This window comes from Rhinolophus ferrumequinum, chromosome 4, assembly GCF_004115265.2.
Source record: "Rhinolophus ferrumequinum isolate MPI-CBG mRhiFer1 chromosome 4, mRhiFer1_v1.p, whole genome shotgun sequence".
In the NCBI taxonomy this organism is placed as follows: Eukaryota; Metazoa; Chordata; class Mammalia; order Chiroptera; family Rhinolophidae; genus Rhinolophus; species Rhinolophus ferrumequinum.
Window position 1 is genome coordinate 100035617 of NC_046287.1, and position 23516 is coordinate 100059132.

The window sequence follows — 23516 nt, forward strand, 5'->3', positions numbered from 1 at the left end:
CAGTTCTGCCCTGATGGAGTTAGCCTTCTAGTAAGGAATAGAAATCCACGTGTAAGTTAATATTAGGTCTTGATAAGTTTTATGAGGAAAGCCCAGAGGTTTATGAAGAATACTCAGGGAGGGATGTCCTAATACAAGTCTAGGTAAGATTCAGTTAATCTTACCTAGATAGAGTAAAGAGTAAAACACTTCTTTACAGGGAAATAAATGCATTTGAAATGACCCTGTAAGGAGATAAATGATTGCCAAAACAAAACATCTTCCTATTTTTGCCCTTTTATAGAATTTTTCTCTTTTTAAATTAACTCTCACTTTTGAGATAATTGTACAGTCACACACAGGTGTAAGGAATTATATCGCGAGATCTTGTTGTCCCATCCATCACCCAGTTTCTCTAGTGGTAACACCTTTCGTAATCGTAGCACCATACCGCAGCCAGCATTGATCGATAGAATGCACCCGTCTTCAGATTTTTTTAGTTTTGTTTGCCCTTGTGTGTGTGCATTTGGTTTTCTGAAATTTTATCGTGTATGTTTGGGTACTGCCAACACAGTGAAGACAGAATGGTTGTGTCACTCTCAAGTTGCCCTTTTGTAACTTGCATTACCTCCCAAACCCTGGCAACGAGTAATTTGCTCTCCATTTCTATAATTTTGTCATTTCAAGAATGTTCTATAAATGGAATTACATAGCATGTAACCTTTTGGGATTAGCTTTTTTAATTGATGTATAATTGACATACAGTATCCTGTTAGTTTCAGGTGTACATCATAGTGATTTGATATTTATATACATTACATAATGATCCCCACAATAAGTTTTATTACCATGTCATTATACAAAGTTACTACAATATTATTGACTATATTCCCTATGCTGTACATTACATCCCCATGACTTGTATATTTTATAACTGGAAGTTTGTATCTCTTAATCTTCTGTACCTATTTTGCCTGTCCCCCAACCCCTCCCCTCTCTTTGGTAATCACCAGTTTGTTTCCTGTATCTATGAGCCTGTTTCTGTTCTGTTTTTGTTCATTTGTTTTGTTTTTCAGGTTCCACATATAAGTGAATCATGTGGTATTTGTCTTCCTCTGACTACACATAGCATAATAACTTCTATATTTATCTAGGTTGTCGCAAATGGCAAGATTTCATTCTTATGGCGGAGTAATATTCTGTTGTATGTCTATATCACATCTTTATCCATTCATCTCTTGATGGACACTTAGGTTGCTTTCGTATCTTGGCTATTGTGAATAATGCTGCAGTGAACATACAGATGCATGTGTCTCTTTGAATTAGTGTTTTTGTTTTTTTCGGATAAATACCCAGAAGTGTAATTGCTTGGTTGTGTGGTAGTTCTACTTTTAATTTTTTGAAGAACCTCCATGCTCTTTTTCATAGTGGCTGCACCATTTTACATTCCCACCAACTGCACACGAGGGTTCACTTCTCTCCGCATCCTCGCCAACACTTGTTATCTCTTGTCGTTTTGGTAATAGTCAGTCTGACAGGTCTGAGGTGATACCACGTAGTAGTTTTGACTTGCATTTCCCTGATGATGAGTGATGTTGAGCATCTTTTCATGTGCCTGTTGCCCATGTGTGTGTGTCTTTGGAAAAATGTCTGTTCAAGTCCTCTGCCCATTTTTAATTGCATTTTTTTGATACTAAGTTGTGTAAGTTTTTTTTATATATGTATATATATTTTGAATATTGGCCCCTTATGGGATGTATGATTTGCAAATATCTTCTATTCAGTAGGTTGCCTTTTCATTTTGTTGGTTTCCTTTGCTGTGCAAAGGTTTTTAGTTTGATGTAATCCCGTTTGTTTAGTTTTGCTCTTGTTGCCCTTGCGTGAGGAGATGGAGCCAAAAAATATTGCTAACACTGATGTGAGAGAGCTTAGTTCCTGTGTTTACTCCTAGGAGTTTTATGGTTTCAAGTCATACATTCAAGTCTTCAATCCATTTTGAGTTGATTTTTGTGCATGGTGTAAGAGAGTGTTCCAGTCTCATTCTTTTGCAAGGACCTGTCCAGTTTTCCTAACACTATTTATCAAATAGACTGTCTTTTCCCCACTGTATATCCTTGGCAACTTTGTCACAGACTAATTGACCATGTCCGTGTAGGTTTATTTGTGGGCACTCTATTCTATTCCATTGATCTATATGTCTTGTTTTCATACCAGTACCATACTGTTTTTGATTGTGGTAGTCTTATAGTATAGTTTGAAATCAAGGAGCATGATACCTCCAGGTTTGTTCCTTGTTCTTATGATTGCTTTGGCTCTTTGGGGTCTTAGGTGATTCCCTGAACATTTTATGATCGTTTAGTTTTATGGAAGATGCCATTGGTGTTTTGATGGAGATCACATTGAACCTAGATTGCTTTGGGTAGAATGGACATTTTAACACTATTGATTCTTCCAGTCCATGAGCATGGTATATCTTTCCATTTATTTGTATTGTCTTCAGTTTCTTTCGTCAGTATTTTATGGTATTCAGAGTACAGGTCTTTTTATTACCTTGGTTAAATTTATTCTAGATATTTATTTTATTTTTGGTGTAAATGAATTGTTTTCTTAATTTGTAAATGGGATTGTTTTCTTAATTTCTCTTATAACTTGTTGTTAATGTATAGAATAAAACCACTTTCTGTACACTAATTTTGTATCCTGTGACTTTATTGAATTCATTTATTCTAATAGTTTTTTTGGTGCAGTCTTTAGGGTTTCCCATTTATAGTATCATGTCCTCTGTAAATAAGGAGTTTTAAGTCTTTCCAGTTTGGATGCCTGTTACTTCTTTTTCTTGTCTGATTGCTGTCGCGATTATTTCCAGTCTGTGTGTTAAATACAAGTGGTGAGAATGAGTGTCCTCGTCTTGTTTGTGACCTAGAAGAAAAACTTACAGCTTTTTCACCATTGAGTATGAGATTAGCTGTGGGTTTGTCATATATGGCCTTTATTATGTTGAGGTACGTTCCCTCTATACCCACTTTATTGCGAGTTTTTCTCAAATGCTTTTAGTTTATCTGTTGAGCTGATCATGATTTTTATCCTTCATATTGTTCATATGATGTATCATGTTGATTTCATTTGAACAGGTTTAGCTTTTTTCCCCCCACTCAGCATAAATCCCTCAAGATTCCGCCAGGTTTTTGGTGTGTATAAAGAGTTCTTTTGTTTTTATTGCTGAATTTCTCTCTTTTTAAAATATTTAAAGAATTTTTTAAAATTTCTCTCCTTTGGAACATTTATATCCATCTTTATTTTGGAGCAACATTTTTTTTGCTTGCTTTTATATAGGCAGATCTGCTTTTGTGTACAAAGCTGTGGATATTTACAGTACCTAGAAGTGATATTTTAAAAATTTGTGATAGTATTTTAAAGAACATTTATTGACAGATTTGGATATTTCTTTTTTATTCATTTTAGGGTTGATTTTTATTTAATTTAGTTTTTAAATTAGAAGTCATAAACTTCTAATTTGAACAGCAGTGTATAAAGTCAGAGTAAACCAGTATCTCCTCATCTTATTGCCTGGGGGGTTAATCATCAATGATTTTGGTGTGCGTAATTTCCTCCTACAGGCCGTGTCTCCAAATGGAGTCTCGTTGGGGGTTAGGGCTTCAATATATGACCTTTTGGGGGAAACCCATGAGTCCATAGTGTGTGCGTGCATGCACACCTGCTTGAGTTTGGTAGTAGGATATTTTACATTTGTTTTTCACATTTGTTTTCCATTAACATTATATCCCGTTCATAAGTCAAAACTTTTTTGAGTCAAAGACTATAAGATAAAATATTTATTTTATCTACTGTTGTCATATGGTTGTTAAACCAATACATACAGTACTTGTGTCTCCTTTCAATTTTACGGGAATTACTATTGGAGATTTTGATTTTAGCGCTCTCTTAAAAAATAACTTTGTGAACTTAGGCTAGTCATTTAGTCCATGTCGTAATATGTTTCTTTATCTGTAAAATAGGAGAATGGGGTGCGGAGTACATGATGTCCAAAATCACTTCAACTCTAAAATGTTTCTGTGTTTTCTAAATGCTTGTGTTCTAGAAAACAAATTACATCATGTTTAATCTTTAGAATTTCTCTCCTTTCCCTCTCAACAGCTTTTAAAAACACTGACTGCTCAGCAGTTTAACTTCAGTAGAGGGAAGGCCGTGCTGAACTCACTGTTTTGCTGTGTTAATTGGCACGTAGGTAACAGGCCTCCTCCATAAAAAAGCTCTCCCTTTTTTGATATCTCTTGGTATCTCTCTTGCTTTATCTTTAAAAAGTAAGGATAGTGTTCCTATTTTTCTAAAGCTAGATTTTAATTATATTTTTAATATTAAAAGTTGTAGGTTTAGGAAAATAGGAACAATGTCTTGTTTCTGTGATTAAAAATGTACATGCACGGGTTAAAAATTTAAATAGCACAGGAGGGTACACAGTGAAAAGTAGTTTCCCTCCTTCCTTAGTTCCCTGATCCCATTCTTTCCAGTTTATTATTGCCTCTACAATCATTCATATGTTTATATTTCCCTGTTTCTTGTACATACTTACACACAGATGCATATGTGCATACACAAGGAATCCCGATGCACTGTGAATTTTCTCACTGAATTGTATATCTTGTAGTTTGTTCCACACCCACACGTAGAAATCTACCCTACTCTTTTTAATGGCTGCGTAATATTCCATTGTATGATTGTATTCTTTTAAATGGATGTTGTAGGTGTTTGTAGTCTTTTACTATTATAAATGAAGGCACTAACCTGTTCTATTTTAATGTATTATGTGTATTTGTACATCAACTTACATAAAATATGATACATATGTTAAGGAGCATACAGAATCTTCAGCGATTTGATTCAAATTTGGTGTATTAAAGAAAACTGTAGACAAATACCATATGATCTCACTTATATATGGACTCTAAAAAAAAATCCTGAACTCATAGATATTGAATAGATTGATGGTTCTCAGAGGTGGGGTGGGGAGTGTCTGGAATGGGTGGAGGTGGTCAAAAGGTACAAACTTCCAGTTATAAGATAAATACACCCTAGAGATATAACGTACCGCAAGGTGATTATAGTTAACAATACTGTATTGTATGTTTGAAAGTTGGCGAGAGAGTAGATCTTAAAAGTTCTCATCATAAGGAAAATGTTGTATAATAACCGTGTGTGTGATGGGTGTTAACTAAACTCATTGTGGTAATCATTTTGCAGTATATACATATATCACATCACTATGTTGTACACCTAAAACTAATGCAATGTCATTTGTCAGTTATATGTCAGTAAAAAAACTATGTATTTTATACCCCGTTAGCTGAAAATAAGATATTTGAAGTAGTCATCCATATCAAATCTGCTCCAGCAAGATTTTTTCCCCAGCTATCTAGAGATAGTATAAAGCACATCTTTTGCAACTTAGTAAGCTAATATTTATACATAATCACTGGGGAATATAATTTGTATATTTAATAAAAGACTAGTGTTAATTATCTCATAAGCTTTCATTGTTTGTCTACATTCTTGACGTAGATACCTTAGGCTACTTTCATAAATAGTAGGTAGAGCAATACAGAATTGGAAAAGCTGGAAAGGACTTTATATGTTATTTGGTTTAACTTCTGTCTCTTGCTCATTGTTACTAAACTTACTCTGTCTCTTAATATTGCTGTTCCTAAATCTGACTGTATACTTGATTGAAAGGATGAGATCAGGGGTGAAGAAAGACAAAATGGAACGGGTCTTTTAAATCCCCTGAGTGACTTTTATGGTTCATAGACTTTCTAGCAACCTGTCAGCTGTCTCTAAGGAAGAGCCTTCTTGACAAAGGTGGGACTTCTCTCTACTCCCAAGGCTTGGGAAAATGACCAAGGTAGTGTTTAAAGAAAACAGGTTAGCAAGGTCCTCTCATGTACATTATAAAAAGATTTAATGTATCCAAATAATGTGTCAGAAAAAGTTAGATTATGACACGCTTTCAGTTTAGCATATTATTTGGGCTAAAAGTAGAGATTCGGTCCTTCTCTTAATTAAGAAACATTTATTGAGCACTTACTCTGTGTCAGGTACTGTTTTAGATTCTTGGGATATATTAGTGAACCAAATAAATGAAAGCTTTTTTCCTTTGTGACCTGACATTTTAATTGGTTTAGGTGGACAATATTTACAAACGTAACCCCAATTTTAAAGTATGGTAAAAGATGACAAGTGCTATCAAAAACAACTCTACACCTTTTCATTTCTCAGTAAACCATAGGTTTGGGTAATCTGCAACAGATATTTTGCACATGGAGTAAGGTGGTTTTGGAAACAAATTTTCTCTCTCCATTATGAAATTCCGAGTTACTTTACTGAGAAAACAATTACGAACAGGGGAAGACTTTTCAAAACATTTATTGGCAGCTTTTGATTATGTAGAAAAAGCAGTTATCTTGGCACAGATGCCCAAACTAAAACCGTCTTTTATTGGAAGACATTTTTCAGTAAGTAATCAGATGGACAGTACCAAGTATTAAATCGCTTCACCCGTGAGCCCGCTTTATGTGGTTGTTTTGTAGCCACGTCATCTTGGAAGGCCTGTAGTAGTAGAGCTCTCCTCAGAAGCAGGCCTTTCCCAGTTTTGCTGCATTGTAGTTCTTTCTGAGTGTGGGGATTGAGTAACAATGCATAGCTTAAAAAAAAATTCAGGTGGAATCAGAGTCCTGCGTGTACTCTACTGTGCAACACTTAGAATCTCAGTCGGGTGCTAGTTAAGCCACGTGGTCTGTCTGAAATTGCTGTTGCAGGATTGGTTTTGGTCTTGCTGTGGGCATCGCGTGGCTGTCGTGGTGCCAAGGTACGCCGGCTTCTCTGAGGGCCAGGTTGCCAGGTAGCCCTTGTGGTTTTTAACACGATGTCAGCTGCCTCTCTGGAGGTCTGGTATTTTATGTAGGTGACATATGTTTTAGTAAATGACATAGTATGTGTGCCCTCTGGGCATTTCCAGAGAGCTTCATTATCAAACATTTATTTACACTTGTGTGCCAGATACCGTCCAGGTATGGGGCAGTACAAGCATTCTTGGTTCTGGCCATTTATGAAAGCATCAAGTTGAGTGGGTAAAAACATGAGATAATGCCCGTAAAACGCCTAGTAATTTTGAAGTGTATAAGTTTTGGCATAGTATGATATGCTGTAGCTATAAAATGTGTAACAAATTATGTTCAGGGATATTTAGGAAGCTTTTTCGAAGAGGTGATGTTTGAACTATTTTTTGAAAGATGTATGAAACATACTTGGTAGAAAAGAAGGGCATCCTCAGATGCGAACAAAGATGAGGAGGTTTTCAGAGAAAGCATCGGACCTGATGATGTTCTCTGGTCAGCTGATGTGCGAGAGAATAGACTACACGTTCCGGAGAGCGGTACCGGCTGGTACCGCAGGTGGTGCGGCCGCGGCCGTGCTGAGTGAATGGTAAGAGCTGTCTTAGGGAGATAAGTACAGTAGTTTCTTTTGGCTTCTAAGGGTGGAGGTAGGGAAACCACGTGGAATAGGTAGTCTTAAAACAGTTTAAGGGAGTCTTAAAACAGTTTAAGCCAAGGGCTTGATTTAGGTGGGTGGAAATGAACTGTAGGGGCACTTTTGAGAGAGATTTGGCGAGGCAGCTACTTGAGGGGATGGATGAGAGAGAGGAGCGATGGTTAAATGAGCTTTTACCTTGAAAGTACTTGTCGGACATCTAGTTGGAAACAATAATAGGCAGTTGTAACTGTGAGTCTGGAGTTTGGGAATGACGGAGAGGCGTGTAATGTAGTGGTTTCGGGGCTTCAGATCTCGTCTCAGCCAAGTACTGGAACCTCACTGCTGCTCGCTCTTCGTGGAGGTACCTCAGTTAGTCGGGGAGTAATAGTCAGTACGCTTTTTACTTCTATTGACAATGAATATAAAAAGTGTTTCTAGAAATCTTCCTTTCAACTGTGTTGAAGATGCTCCATATATACAAGTCCTTGTAATAATTTCTCTGGAGAGAGTAACACTAAGAAGCGCTTTTGCTCTAAACAGTTACATTACTAGGTGAGTGTATTTTAACTTATGTTTTTCCTTTTTTATCTTGGCTGTTTAGAAATTTCTGAGCTTAATGTTCAACTGAGATACTTTTCCTTAGCCTATTCTTTTGGTTTAATAGTCTCCATTTTATCTTTTATTAATAAAAGATAAAATGGAGATTATTAACCCCCCCCCCCCCCCCCGTTTGTGAGCTTTTGAGGGAAGTTCAGTCCCCTTAACAGACCAATATGCTTTGGATTTGGGTTTGAGTCTGTTCTTCCAGATGACTCCTGTGGGTTTCGTAACAGATGTGGAAAATGTTCTAAGCTACCTTTTCATATATTAAAATGTAAAAAAAAAAAAAAAAAAAGCTACGTGAAAAATTTCCCTTAATGCATTCCACACGAAGGACTATTAGTGTTTCATCAGAAAGAGCAAGCTAACTTTTATAAACAGATTTGTAAATGGATACCACAAAAGATAAGAGAGGCACCAGATACCATCCAAACATGCTAATGTTTACTGCGTTATTCTCACAACAACACTGGAAAGTAGTTGTTACCATTTTTATTTTAAGGGGAAGAAACTGAGCCTGAGATTACAAATGCTGCGGAAGGGCGGTAGGGAAGGGGTGGGGGTTGGTGTTTGCTCCAAGCAAATCCCGCCCAGGAAAGGATGCGAGTCCTGGTGAGTGTGTGAAGAACCGTCCCGCGTGTTCCGTGCACTGTTGTGTAGCCTCTCTGAGTCTCAGTTCCTCACCAGGAAAATAGAAGCAGTCATAGTGCAGGGGGTGTTTTATAAAGTTTGGGTGTGAAAGTCTGTTGTATCTTTCATCAATTTTTAAAAATACCTACTTTCAAAATGTTTAATCATAAATAAGTGTTTATATAAATGTGATCATAGATTAGGGGATATGAGTCCCAAATCTCAGTTTACAGATAATCTGGATGGTTAAAAGTACAGGAACATGTAAAAATGTAAAGGTTTAAATAGCTGAAGATAGCAATAAAAAATGAGTTAAAGGAAAATTATTTTGTAGTTGAATGATATAAATAGTATTTTAAGAGTTAGAGGTGTTAACAGCTTGGAATAATTGAGGACTTTAACAGCCATGATTACCTGTGAGAGGGTGTGAGGTCCTTTGCATAGGTTACTTCACTTGAGTCCTTGCCACACCCTGATTGAGAAGTGAAATTTAGAGGGTTGTTTGCTCAAGGTCATACAGCTAGTAAGTGGCAAAAGGAGGGTTAGAACTCGATGTCTAACTCCAAATATTTTTCTTTTTTGTCATATTTGGGTCTTGAAGAATGTGGAGCTAGGGGTGTGTGTGTGTGTGTGTGTGTGTGTGTGTGTGTTGCAATTAATGGTACTCCGTATTGTGAAATGTAGACTTTCAAAATATGTAATGAGTGTATCATTTTGACTGGAGGAGAGAGTTCAGTAATGTTATGATTACCATAAAGATCTTTGTATAGTAGATGTACACTTTTATTATTTTAAACTATAATCCTTGATCTTTTGGAAGCATCTGTGTAAGGTATTCAATTTTTTTCTCCAGTGTGTTTAAAAAATAGCTTTATTGAAGTACAACTTACACACTATAAAACTTACCCATTGTAAGTATACAATTCAATTATTTGTAGTAAATTTGTAGAGTTGTGCAATCATCAAGGTTTTTAAAAGAATTTGAAAGATACTATGTCCTTGTTTTTCATAACTTTCATTGATGTTTGTGGGGTAGATGGTATGATTCTCATTTTATACGTGATGCTGTAATCTCCATTTATAAGCATTTTGCTCAAGACTTTGTGGCTAGTAAGTGGCAGAACTGAGACTCGAACTCAGCACTTTAAGGAAATATTAGAATGATATCTAGGTTGAGAACAGATTATTGAGGGCTTTTTAATATCAGACTAAGAAGTTTGGATTTCATCCCCTGGGATAAGCATTGCCAGCATTTTGTCTGATGACCTTGTCGGCAGAGGAAAACCATTCAGCTGGGCCGTTTGTAAAGTGTGTTCTATGGAACTCGAGCCCCTCAAGCTGCTCTGTGTAGAAAGGGTTCCTTCCCCAGTCAAGTAAATTTGGGAAGTACTCCATTTCCTTTTGAATTGCCACAGTTCACATTATATATGCAGGCTCTGAGAAGTGCAGTAAAGAAATGCGTTTACATTTTGTTCCCCCCAGCATTTTCCAAATTTACTTGACTAAAGAATTCCCTTTGGGTAATATTGATCTATTGTGATGTTTTGGGAATTTAAACTCATTTCATCAAGAAAGGAGAAGACTAACAAGTGCAGGTGAACATTTAATTAGTTAAGCTGTGGGGTGGGCTTCCCCCCCCCCCCAGTAGGTTATTATGGGGCACATTTATATGTTAACAGTTGCGGGGTAACCGCTGACAGATGTAGAACTTGTGATCTTTTGGTGCTGGAAGACCCTTTGGTTTAAAGTTTGAGTGTCTCACGACTATTTAAAAACTGAAGGCTTGAAATTTCATGTTTTGACTTCTAATTCCCTCTCTTAAAAATTGAAAGACAGTTTGGTGCAATAGAGAAATTGCTGTTATATCCCAGTTCTTTCTTTATGACTTTGGGTAAGCCATCTACTCTGTCTGAATCCCAGTTTGCTTCACTGTAAAATAAAAGGAATATCAACCCTGCTCCAGTTTTCGTTCAGACTAAGATTAATAGCTATACAGTGATTGCTGAGTTATCCCATAGAAATATAATAGTTATAATAATAGAGATGGTAATAGACCTTCCATGGAAATACTAAGCCTTACTTAAAGTTATTATGATACTGATGATAATAATGCTAATTGTATTATTATACAATTATTATTCCATAGAGATGGTATAAAGTTTACTTCAAGTGGCTTGCAAAAACAAGGAGTAGAAGGAGTGAAAATTGCTTGATTATCTAGTCTTGGTAATTAAGGTCTCTAACATAACTTAATGCAATTTCAACTTCAAAGTACTCTACATGCCTTTTCTCTTTGAACATACTATAATGTAAGTAGGACATGTGTTTGTTCTTAGTAACCATAAAAAATTAATGTCTTTATGCTCTGTATAGAACGGAATAATAGTATAGGTTAGTAATTTTCCTAACTACTCTTGAAGTATCAATTCCCATTCCCCTCCTTCCAAAACTGTAACTTTCCAAAACAAGAAAATTCAAGTGTAAGTATATGTGTGGAATGTTTTTTCTTCTAGCTGTATTGAGATATTATTGACATAAAAAACACACAAGTTTAAAAACACACATAAACAAACATGATTTGATAAATGTGTATATTGCAAAATGATTGCCACAGTGAGGGTAGTTAACACCTCCATGCCCTTTACACATAATTGCCATTTTTTTGTTATACAGTATTGTTAATTATAGTCACCATGCTGTACATTAGATCCCTAGAACTTACTCATCTTATAGCTGGAAGTTTGTACCCTTTGACCAACTTCTCCCCATTTCTCCCACTCCCAGCCCCTGGCAACCATTGTTCTACTCTATTTTTTTGAGTTTGGCTTTTTTGGATTCCACATATAAGTGAGATCATACTGTATTAACTTTTTCTGTCTGATTTATTTTACTTAGCATAATTCCCCCAGGGGCTGTGGATTTTAGTTTTTAGTTTGATGTAGTCCCACTTGTTTATTTTTGCTTTTGTTTCTTGTGCTTTTCTTGTCATATCCAAAAAAAATGGTCGCCAAGACCTATGTGAAGAAGCTTTCCCCCAATGTTTTCTTCTAGCTTCTTCACAGTTTTGGGTCTTCGTGTAATGTTTAGTTTTAAAAAAAAAATTAACTCTTAATTATTGGCCATATTGGGCCTTCCTCCCTCTCCGGCTTTTTGTTAAGCCCAGTCAGATGACCCTCTGTTAGGGGGCATAAGGTTTCTTCTTTCCAAGTTGTGTGTCCTAGGGGGGAGGGGGGAAAAAAAGAAAAGTTGTGTGTCCTGAAGGAATAGAAACCAATTTTAATACAGTGAAAATCACTACCAGAAATTTGGTAATATAGGACAAATTCCGTTTCCTAATGATAAAATGTTATTAAAAGACAGGAAGTTTATAAGATTTTTTTATTGTCCTCTGACAGCAACTTAACATTTATTTTGCAAATATTTTGTTATGCTTAGATGCTTATTTCGATGAATCTGGCCTAAAATCTAGTACTATACTGACCATAGATATTTGAATCCTGGCATGTTCAATAATAGTTTTCTTCAGACTTTATGTAAGCTAATACAATAAAAGAGGAAATTGGATATAAATTTTTAAAAAGCATTTGAAATAAAAATGCTACATTAAAAAATAATTTGACTCTGGAATTATACTCATTTTTAAAAACCATTCTATTTTATTAGGAAAAGGTAAAGAGTAGATGCCATAAAGGTTTTGGTGGAATAGAGGACCTTCTCCCCTTGGGGTTTCTCTGTGGTCATCATTAGCAGCAGCAGCAGCAGCCTGAAATTGACTACATTATAGAAAAAGTCGTAAAAGAAAAGACTAATCTCTCCCATTCAGTCAACCAGATACCACAAGATTAACATTTGGGTATATTTATGCAGTCTTATATTCTGTGTGTATATATGTGAGCACACACAGTTACCGTCCTATAAATGAACATGTGCTCCCTTTTCACTTCACATTGTAAATAGTTATGACACCATTATTTAATCTTTATTATCCTCCTCTACAACCGTTTATTATGGAAAACTTTAAACTTTGATAAAAGTGGAGCAGAGAGCATAATAATCCCCTGTCATAGTTATGACACAGTTATTTAATCTTTATTATCCTCCTTCTCTGCAACCGTTTATTATGGAAAACTTTAAACTTTGATAAAAGTGGAGAGGAGAGCATAATAATCCCCTGTCACTCAGCTTGGATCAACAACAATCAACATTTAGTAGGCTCATTTTGTCCCTCCTCCTAGTTTTTGTTTTGATTTGCTAGATATTAAATAAATCCCAGACATTAATTACGATGGTTTTTTATTCTTTTGTAGTAGTCAGAATTTAGTTAATTATTTTTATGATGTTGTTGCATTTCACATTATTTCTAATTTTTTGTTATTAAAATAATACTTTTAATATTTGTATATAAAGGAACATAATGATGACCATCTTTGCATATAAATGTTCAAATGTTTCTGATTATTTTCTTCAGCCACATCTGAAATTGTAATCACTAATTTAAAAGATAAGAACTATTAAAGATAATTTTTTAGTAATTGTAAAAGTAATATACTTTGTGGACATTCTGAGAAATAAGTTTTAAAATTAGAGAATAAAAATACCCTCAGATTGCTTTCCGAGGAATCCCTGTCTTAGTCTGTTTGTGTTGCTCTAACAAAATACCTCAGACTGGGTGGCTTTCAGACAACAGAAATTCGTTTCTCACAGTCTGGAGGCTGGGAAGTCCAAGGCCGTGGCACTGACAGGTTTGGTGTCTGGTTAGTGAGGACCAACTTTCTCCTTCATACATGAACACATTCTGGCTGTGTCCTCACGTGGTGGAAGGGGCTTGGGATCTCTGTAGGTCTCTTAAAAGAGCACTAATCTCATGCATGCAGGCTACAGTCTCATGACCTAAGCTCCTCCTAAACGTCCCACCTCCTAATTCCGTCATCTTTGGGGGTTAGGATTTCAGTACATGAATTTTGGAGGGGGTATACAAAAATTCATATCGTAGCGTTTCTTTAGTTTACTTCTTAGTTGGGGGTGGGAGTGGTTTCAGTGGTTCTCAGAGGCTCTGCTCAGAAGAGGGCAATGCCTGCTTGCAGTTTGGCTGATTTGTAAAGTGTAAGGCTTTGTACTTAACTAATAGCTTAGAAACAACAGCATTCCAAGTACTTACCAGGAAGAACATCTAAAACATACTGTCCATGCCTTTATTTCTGAACTCTAGGCCATTGCTACGTCTGCAGTTGTTTGTCCTGAACTAGGAGTTAATGTGAGACTGCTGGTCTCTGGTCCATACGATAGGTTGGAGAAATAGCCCTGGCTCTTAGTTGACTGATAACAATATAAATTACCATCTCTGGGGGGAAAAATTCCAATCAACTTGAACATTGTTTAACAGATTTTTAGAGCTGAGCCAATTTTATTCGGTCCTGCCTTTTGTTGTGAACAGGAAAGTAAAAAAGTGTGATGCAGATTGAGACTTTACAAGTTATTTAGGAACACAGAAACTACATCAATTTTTCGTGCTTTTAAATAATTAAATACTTGAATTTCCCTTCTCTTTCAGTTCCTGGAATAGATGGAGGTGCTTTAACTGATACGAGTCTCACAGATTCCTATTTCAGCAGCAGCTTTATTGGAGTCAATGGGTTTGGAAGTCCTGTAGAAACGAAGTATCCCTTGATGCAGGTATGGTTAGTATGACTTTATATGGCGCTGACAGTGGAGTTGATTCGGGGCTGGAGGACATTGAGTCTTCCTGTGTCCCTCAGTTTGTTGATCGGGCGGTGGGATTTTACATGATGAGGTAGGTGGGACAGAGGAAAGCCATCGCCTTGTTGGGTTGGAGTCAGGGGGACTTCCAGTGCTGGGGCTGCGGTGGGATGACAGTAGAGTATGTGAGGATCGATAGAAAGGGACTGGTTGGACTCCTCACTGTGTTTGTGGGTTTGGAATGAAGGCCTTTCGGGATAGACCATGAGGTTGTGGAGTGTGTTAAAAAAACATGGGACACGTTTAGAGAACAGGAAATAGCCTAATTTTATAGAATCTGTAAAGTGCATGAAGGATAATGTGCATTGGCAGAAGATGCTACAGAGCATTTATTGACTTTATACCGTCACTTCATCTTCTTGGATGGATACTGGAATTTATATTTTATGGACAAGGAAACGTAGTCGTTTTGTGTCTTGCCCAGGGTAGTAAGTTATAAGAAGTGCAGTTCAAAATAAATCTGCAAGTTTGGTTTTAAATACCTGGCTAGTGAGTAAAATTTTCATTTGTTGTGTTATACAGACAATTTGGAAATTTTGAATAGATAAATCCAAGCAGCAGTGATTAGAGTGTCAGTAATGTGAAAGATGCATAGGAGAAGCAAAGAGGATCAATCTTTTTTTTTTTAATTAAAATTATTGGGGTGACAATTGTTAGTAAAATTACATAGGTTTCAGGTGTACAATTCTTCAGTACATCATCTATGTATCATATTGTGTGTTCACCACCCAGAGTGGTGTGTTCAGCACTCCTTCTATCACCATATATTTGATCCAAGAGGGTCAATCTTAGTTGGTTGAATATTTTTAATTCTATATTCCTTACTGATATTATGTATATATGTTTTATTTTTCAGAGAATGACTAATAGTAGCAGCTCCCCAAGCCTTCTAAATGACAGTGCCAAGCCATATGCAGGCCATGGTAAGACTTGGTCTCCTTTTCTTTGTGTATATTTCTGACTCTATAAACTATGTCCATTGTAGAAGTTTTGAAAATTATGAGTAGGTATAAGGAAGAAAATAAAAATGATTTATTATTACGCAGAGATAACTATTAAGATTTGGATTCCATATATATATTACATAAAAATAATTAAGTATATACATGCTACTTAAGATTGCGTTAAATATACTTTTAAATACCGAGTTTCTCAATCATTATAAATTGAATTCTGTTGTTTATTTTCATAATTTACTTATTTTTTTTAAACAACTATACTTCAGTATTTGATTGCATGTATGAATCTGTGTTCATATGTTGAGTTATTTTGGTAACATTTCTTAGACATGGAATTATTGTTTCAAAGATTATGGACATTTTTAAGGCTTTTGATACAGAATGTCTAGATATCTTTGCTATTTTAAAAATAAATGTCAAGGATGGTTTTTCAAAAATATGTAATAGTTAAGTGTTAATATTCTGCATTGTAAACTGTTAATCATTGTTAGTAATGGTGAGAATAAGAATTTGCATGTAGATTATAGACATTTTATGTGATAGACATTTAATGTTTATGTATCAAATCTCTATCACTATTTGGAAATTTCAGCCTTTGTTTCTTTTGCTGTAGGAAAAATAGCAACATTTTAATGTTGAATAAAATTGTTAGAAACTAATTTGTAGCATAATATTTTTAGCATTCCTAATGTGTTTATATACTGACTTTTAAATTTTATCAAAGGTAGCATAAAGGATGAATAATATTAATTATTAAATGCCTTGAGTGTATAAATTACATAAAAATATCTTATGTCTTGCTGTTTTATTAGCTTCCTCTCTTTGCATTATTATTGCTGTTAATTCTATTGGAGGACTACACTATGAAAATTCAGGCAGAAGAAGCCAGGGAAATTAAGCAGCAATCTATACGCACTGCGTTATGAAGGGTTTCAAGAGAATTTAATGAGAAACATAAGATTAAAGCTCAGAAATGAAGATAAAATATTTCAGTATACATCATGCACACCTTTTCAGAAACTCTACTGATTTGTTAAGTGACAAACAATTTAGAGTTATACTTTTGTTTGTGACTTCTGGCCACAGAGTAATAGAACTTTGAACCTATAAAATCTTTGGATTTCAAGTTTGTGTTAGAAAACTTTATCTTTTTAGTAAGAATATCAAACATTTGGTGATAAACTTAAAAATATGGAATATTCTATAGAGTAGATTGTTTTAAGGCCTTGCCTAAGTGTTAAAATCCAAGTCTGATCACTTGAAGTACGGTTGACCCCCGTCCCCTGCGTACCCTTCCTCCCCTTTATTTTTCTCAAGATTTGGTCTCTAAACAAACATTTACTGCAAGTAGACTTCCTTCATAAACACATTCCTAATAACATGGTTAAGAGTCATCTTTTTTTTTCCTATTTGAGTTTTCTTTTAGTTTTAAGCAAACAGAAGCATCCTAATGCATATAGCTTCTGAATAAGTGTGTACTGAGCTTTAGCTGAATGAAGTATTCTCCAATTTGTGTTTCATTCACTCAGAAAATATTTGAACATCCACTGTATACGAGGCACTGAGTGTAACTATTAGTGTAGTGTATGCTTCTCATCACTTTTATAAGCGTTGCCAGGTTAAACATTTATTATTAAATTTGTGGGGTACCAGAGTTGTCTGTGTGGAAACTTATATAACTTACCTTCCAGATCCTCTAACATCACCTGCTTCATCCTTGTTTAATGACTTTGGTGCCCTCAACATCTCTCAGAGAAGAAAGGTAGGTGAAATCGAAACTTACGTGAAATTAAATGGAATGTAGAGGTGATACTGGTCGTTACCTTCATAATGGCTCATATTCTCTTAAGTGGGGGGAGGGCTTTTAATGGACTGTAATGTTTTTCTTGCCTTTTGCTTACCTCTTTCCTTGTATATCTCTTGTATGTAGAGTTTTATTTGATCTCTGTGCATGGAATAGAGACATTTTATGTAAAGGGATGAAATCCTTCTGCTTATTTTTGCTCCTTTTCTTTATCTTAATGTATTCTGTTTTTTAAGATAACATCTGATTTAATGTAGTTGCTGTCAAGTGACCCATTGTAGGCATGTTGATCATGTTTTTATTTTCTGACTGCTTTGCTTAAATTTCAAAGATTTCTCCCCTAATTTAATCTCATTGAAAGCAAACTTAAAGTCTTCAACTTTTCATAATTGGCCCAACTATTTAAAAAGTTTAAACTCTCTTCATATTAGAAATTTATTTAATTTCACGTGGAATTGAGGTTGACAGACCATGCATAGATTTTGTGGTATGTTACAGGGACAGATTCTATAATAAGTAGAAATTAAAACTTTATTGTAGTTTGATGCCTTTGAATCTTAAAGAGCATCATATGTTAATAGTAATAATCCAGAGATAGGTACATTTATTTTTGGTTAGGATCAGTAGCAGTGAAGGATGTTCAGGAGGTTGTAAATCTTGGTGGAAATTACTATAAGTTTACAACTATTTCAGTTCCTAAGTAATGGGAGAAAGTCCAATAGAAAAGTATTAATTTTAGAAAACTGAAATAAGCTTATGATGCTTTTAGGAAATATTTGATCAGAAGATATTTCAAATGAATTCAAGGAGACTGGATGTTTTCAAGACAAAAAAATTTATGGGGTCAGGTATGAATTACATCAATACCTCATGTATAATACTTAGTAATAATCCTCATTTTTGAAACAGATGAGATCAAGGAGGTAATTAATTACAAAATGCTTAAGCAACTAGAATTGATAGACTAAAATATATGGGTTTGATTTTCTAGACTTCCTTGTAGGCTCTCACCAAGAACACGTTTGCTCTTGCTTTATATAGAATTCTCATAAGTTAGAATGTGTAGTTTCTGTCGATAGAGGATAAATGGAGTAGAGTTGGACATAAGCAGACTCATTGGCAATAGTGAGAAGTGGCATTAGACAAAGCCTGTCAATATGGAAGGAAACAGTGAAGTGCTGAAAAGCAGATACAACCTAGAAATCAAGTTATCTGGAGCTATTTAATATAGGAGAAAATAGAAAGCCCTTAAGTGGCCTTTTCACATCCTTAAATTAATAATTGGTTAACTGTGATAAGTAGGATTTCTGGTGTATGAATAGAAAGTAAAACGAAAATCGCAAATAAATACTCAAGTATTCCTAATATGGTCTACATCTCAAAGTTGAAACACATGATTTAGAGCTACTGATACTATTTTTTAGAAAATAGTAAAAATCCCTGGAGACTAGAAAGGAAGATACAGTGCCATTCTTTTAAAATTTACTTTAGTAAAGGAAAATAGTAAAAGGAAATGTTACTACAAATGTGACCTCAATATTTGGAGAGATACTGGAATATGTCCTAGTGGAAGCAGATTAATATAGCGAAATGAGAACTCTGCTGTGATTTTGGGGGGTCTGGTTCTTTGTGATCTTGGCCAACTTCCTAGGCTGTAATCTTCACGTCTGAATTGATGAGCATGGCCTGTTTAATGGCTGTGGTGTCTTTCATCTCTAAACTCGTCTGTGTGTCTAAACTGAAAGGACCTATGTGTCAGTCTCTACGTAGAAATTCGGAGTTCACATAGTATATCTTGGAAGGATACACTTTTCTTGCCATTTACATTTTAAATAATATGTGAAGATACAGAAAATTTTTCCCCGTAGTAGGCTGTACGATTAGGAATCTATGAAGGTACAGGTTGCACATGATTTAAAATTATTAATGGTTGAGTTGAGAAGGTTTAAAATCTTTTTGCATTAGAAATACTCTTGACATAAGAATATTGCATGCCACACGTTGTGAATTGAAGGCACGTGGAGGCTGCCTGTTTTTATTTTGTTGTAATTTGTAATGTCTGTTTAATGATGTGATTTTAGTGGAAGTTAAGTCAAATTTATGTAAACATTTAATTATACTTCCATGTTGATCTAAGCAGGCTATTATGATTACTCAGTGACTTTTTATTGCATAGTGATATTGGGGAATAGGTAGTTAGGACTACTATTTCATAGCTGGTTAGGTAAAGCGTTTTCTAGAAATCTCAGTTGGGCCAATCCCTGGGCCAGGTATGTTGCCTTTTGCCTGTGGGTGTATGAATTATTGGGATCAGATCAGTCAAGTATTTTTCCTGTAGGCAGTCGTGCTATGTAGAGCATTTAAGAAGAATGGACTGATGTTTTTCCTCCTTTCTCAAATCTAATTGAAGAGGCAATACATGAACCTACTAGAGAACGTTTACATAGCAGTATGTTAATTAATGCCAATTTAAATATCTGATTGCTAAGTAGCAGAGAATTTTCTAGATCCAGAAGAGTTGGTGGAGAAAAGATGTTTTGAATTGGGATTGAGGAATGCCGAGAAGCAAAGGTACTTAAGCAGAAGGCGTTACTTTATTACAAGTAGAGACTTAGGATCTTCAGTAGATATTTACATTCTCTTCTTTCTATCATAGATGAGCTAAGAAACTATGGCTGCGGGCCTTGTATATATAGGGACTTATTGAAGTAAACTGTAGGATGTGAAAAACTGTACAGAGAGGTTCATAGCCATTTGGGCTGATTTATTTTTGTTAAATAAGTGAAACACTTCCTGCAGAGTTGTAGACTGAGAATATCTGCCTCAGGTCACAGCTAGGCTTAGTGTGTCCCGCGGCCAGTGTTTGTTACCTCTGGAGAGAGATACAAGTTAAGACACTGAAAGTAAATGTTTAGGAATTTCTATAATGATTTGATAATACTGCAACATCCACATATCTGATCACTTTCCTAGCAATTCATTTTTACTTTATATAAGTATAGAACCATCAAAGGTAGGAAGTTTTAAAAGATCTTTCACAATTGATGTTTGAGAAGCACTTATTTTTCCCCCCTTAGTTTTCACATTAGGAATACATAATTTTATTTAGATAGAAAAAGTAACCATTACTTGAAAATGTGTATAATTATTGTGGGCCAAGGGTGGTGTTGGAAGAAGTTGAATTACGGCTGTATACTCTGTGGGGGAGTTAATCACTGCCCCTCCACCACCCAGACACGGGAGATGGCGCTTGTTAAAAACAGGAGTTAATATATTAGGGATCAATACATGAGGAAACCTTAATAGCAAGATAGTTAAGGTTGAGAAGTGGTATGACAGGAAAGGACTTGAGAAACACTGTGACTCACAAATGTAATCTAGTCCGCAGTAAAAATTTTGGTAAGAAAGGGTTTGGGAACTTTATAGCAAAGTTGGATGTTCAAATACAGATTTTCGTAACTGAAGTGACTCAGTACTGTGACATCTTGCTAACTATTCTTGCTAAGATGTGAGTTTTGTGCAGGGCAACCCCAGAGTGAAACGGATCCTAGGCACAGCTTTAGAAGTTGGGTCTGGTGTTCGTGCCTTCTGCTTTTATATCTTTCTTGGCCCTTTTTTGCTCTCTCTTTTTAGTCACCTAGTCATAATCCTATTCAACTTTCTCTCCTCCCATTAAAGTAAGAAAGGCTCTGGTGCCTGTCATTTGCGTTGTTTTAGTTGTACTTTAGGATGATATTTTGACTAATACGCAGCTTTACCTGGCCATTTGCATTTTATTTTTAATAGTGGGATAACATATTTTCACTTTGGTAAATTTTTTACTCTTTACTAACAAGTTCAATTCTTTGGGCTTAGGGGACAAACATTTCTGAAGTATCATGTTTATTTCTTCTGTTCTTGATTTTAAAGCTCTATGTTAGGATAAGGGCAGTGGGATCAGAAAGCGCTGACTTCCTGCTGCTGGCTTCTTTGTGAGGAGATGTAGGTGGGGAAGGCCCAGTTCCGGTTTATTCTGCTTGAGGTAAAAGATCACTAGCAGTACTTGCTCTGTGTGGACCCTCCTTCCCATTGTTCTCTCCTAAGAGCACTCATCCCTCTTTGTACCATCGCCATTACAAAACTAACAGTATATATAGAGAGAGACAATTTCCTGGTTAATTTGACATTTAAAATTTTCTCGTAGCATTTCTGTTATGTCTTCATGAGATGACTTTTATATTATTTCTACTCTAGGGAACAAAATATGGAATAACAAACTAGAGAGTATTTATGGTAGAGTTCTTCTATGGAGAAAGCTCAAGTAAATTTGGAGAAATTAATAGGGTATAGACCCAGTATAGACCATCTGGGATGCAAATCTTTCCTTAATCTTTCTAATGAGTTAGGACCATTTTGGAACTTTGAACCACTTACTGACTGACCTCAGGAAAAAGGAAGGATGAGGGGAAAATGGAGAAGATACTGAAAAATAACTGAAATTTTAATGACATTTGCAATCTTGAACTTACCCTGTAAAACTTGTTTTGAAATTTTTTATGTATGTTGTCTTACTTAGTATTTGGATTTCCACGTCAGACTCAGTAGTATCTTTTACCCAAGAGTATCGCGCAGCAGTGTCTCTGTGGGAAGTTGTGTTTGGAATTCCAAATGAACACACCCAGAGCCGTTCCTCTTTTACTGCAGCCCACTGGACCGCCATTCACCTCCGTGCTGTGGGCATGTGGACTCGCCCAACGTGAGCTAGATGGAGGGGAGGTTTTAGATTTGGTGACACACACACAGGTCCCTTATGGAAATTGTTGGAGTCCCAGTTCCTATGGGCTCCGGAGCACCCACGGGTCCTGCTTACAGCTCAGAGCCTCTTGGTGAGTTTTTATTTCTCTCAAAGAGCAGACAATAGGAATAGTAATAACCCAGCAGCGTTGAATAATGTAAGGTTTTAGGTTTTGGAGTTGGATGCCAGGCAGTCTGAATTGAATACCTATTTCTTCACTGATTATCTGTGTCTTCAAGCTTAGCTAAACCTTTCTGTTTCTTCGTTTGCAGAAGGAGAAGAATACTTAGTACCTACCATGTAGAGTTGTTACGAAGACTAAATGAGATCCATTGCCTGTCACAGAAGTGCCTAATAAAGAGTGTTAGCTAAGCCTCTCTACCTTGTTTGGGAGTTGATAACGACTGTTAAATAAGTGTCTGTTGCTACTCATTCTGGATGAGGCTGGATTAGGATTGTTCACTGGAGAAGCACTTCTCCTGGGCTCTGAGGATGGCCGTCTTTCAGACCCCTTTTCCCCAGCATTCACTTTTTGCCTCCTTCCTGCAGAGCTGTTAGCTTCTCATATATGTTCTTCATGGTTTGGTGAAGAATCCATCTGGGGTTTTGTCACGATGTAGTGGCAGACAGAAACTTGGTTTTATTTATATTGACGATGACTTTCTATATCTGTTCCAGGTAGTATGGTAAACTTAATTCTTTTATAAATTAAATGTTTTATTATATCATTTAATCACCCCAACAATTTCTTGGAGAGAGATTATCTTTTTGATTTTGCAGGTTGAGAAATGGAAGTTTTGAGAGATAAAATAATTTACCTAGAATAATGTAGATAACATTTATTTATATTTCAGAGGAAAAAAATCTCTAGGGCAATATGAGAAGGGTAAGATGACTGAGTCTTCTATAAGGTGAAAAATAGGGAGGTAGTGGAGAGAGGCCACTGGTAATATGCAGAGGAGGCGATAAAACGTTGACCTTACACCTGCTTCTTTTTCCGTTTTGTGATTATCTTAGTATAAATTTCGGTAAACACAATTTTTAGGGCAAGAATACACAATTAAACTTTTGATAATAGATCAGTAAACTTGCAGAAATGCACAAATTTATATTCCTACTCATAGGTGCTTGTTTTTCTATAGCCTTGAAAACATGTAAAAATATTCGTATCTCCGTCATTTTATAGGCAAAATACCCCCCCCCCCATTGTTTAGATTGGATTACTACTGGTGCTGTTGAACTTCTCTTTTATGTTTATTGGCCATTGGTGGTTATTTCATGTCCTTTGCACATTTTCTATTGGGCTACTGTTTTTTAATTCCCTGTAAGCTTGTTGCATATTGGAGATGAAAGCCTCATCTCAGATGTTTCATTCTCTTTCCCCATTTTGTTTTTGGTCTTGAATTTCACAAGTAATTTATGCTGTCAGGTTTGAAATGTCATACTTATTCTGATTGCCTTTTATTAA

At 35.8% G+C, this 23516-nt stretch overlaps 1 protein-coding gene across 6 annotated transcripts in view; it reads left to right on the plus strand.

Moving 5' to 3' along the window:
- PAN3 (poly(A) specific ribonuclease subunit PAN3) overlaps positions 1-23516 on the plus strand; it is a 137926-nt gene that overhangs the window by 12947 nt on the left and 101463 nt on the right. For all 6 annotated transcript variants that reach the window (XR_004422803.1, XM_033103821.1, XM_033103822.1 and 3 more), the window contains exons 2-4: positions 14306-14427; positions 15368-15434; positions 17162-17232. Coding sequence is in view for 5 of the 6 variants with exons in the window: in XM_033103821.1 (XP_032959712.1) it covers positions 14306-14427; positions 15368-15434; positions 17162-17232 (260 nt within the window). In the remaining variant the exon portion in view is untranslated. The remainder of the gene's footprint in view (positions 1-14305; positions 14428-15367; positions 15435-17161; positions 17233-23516) is intronic.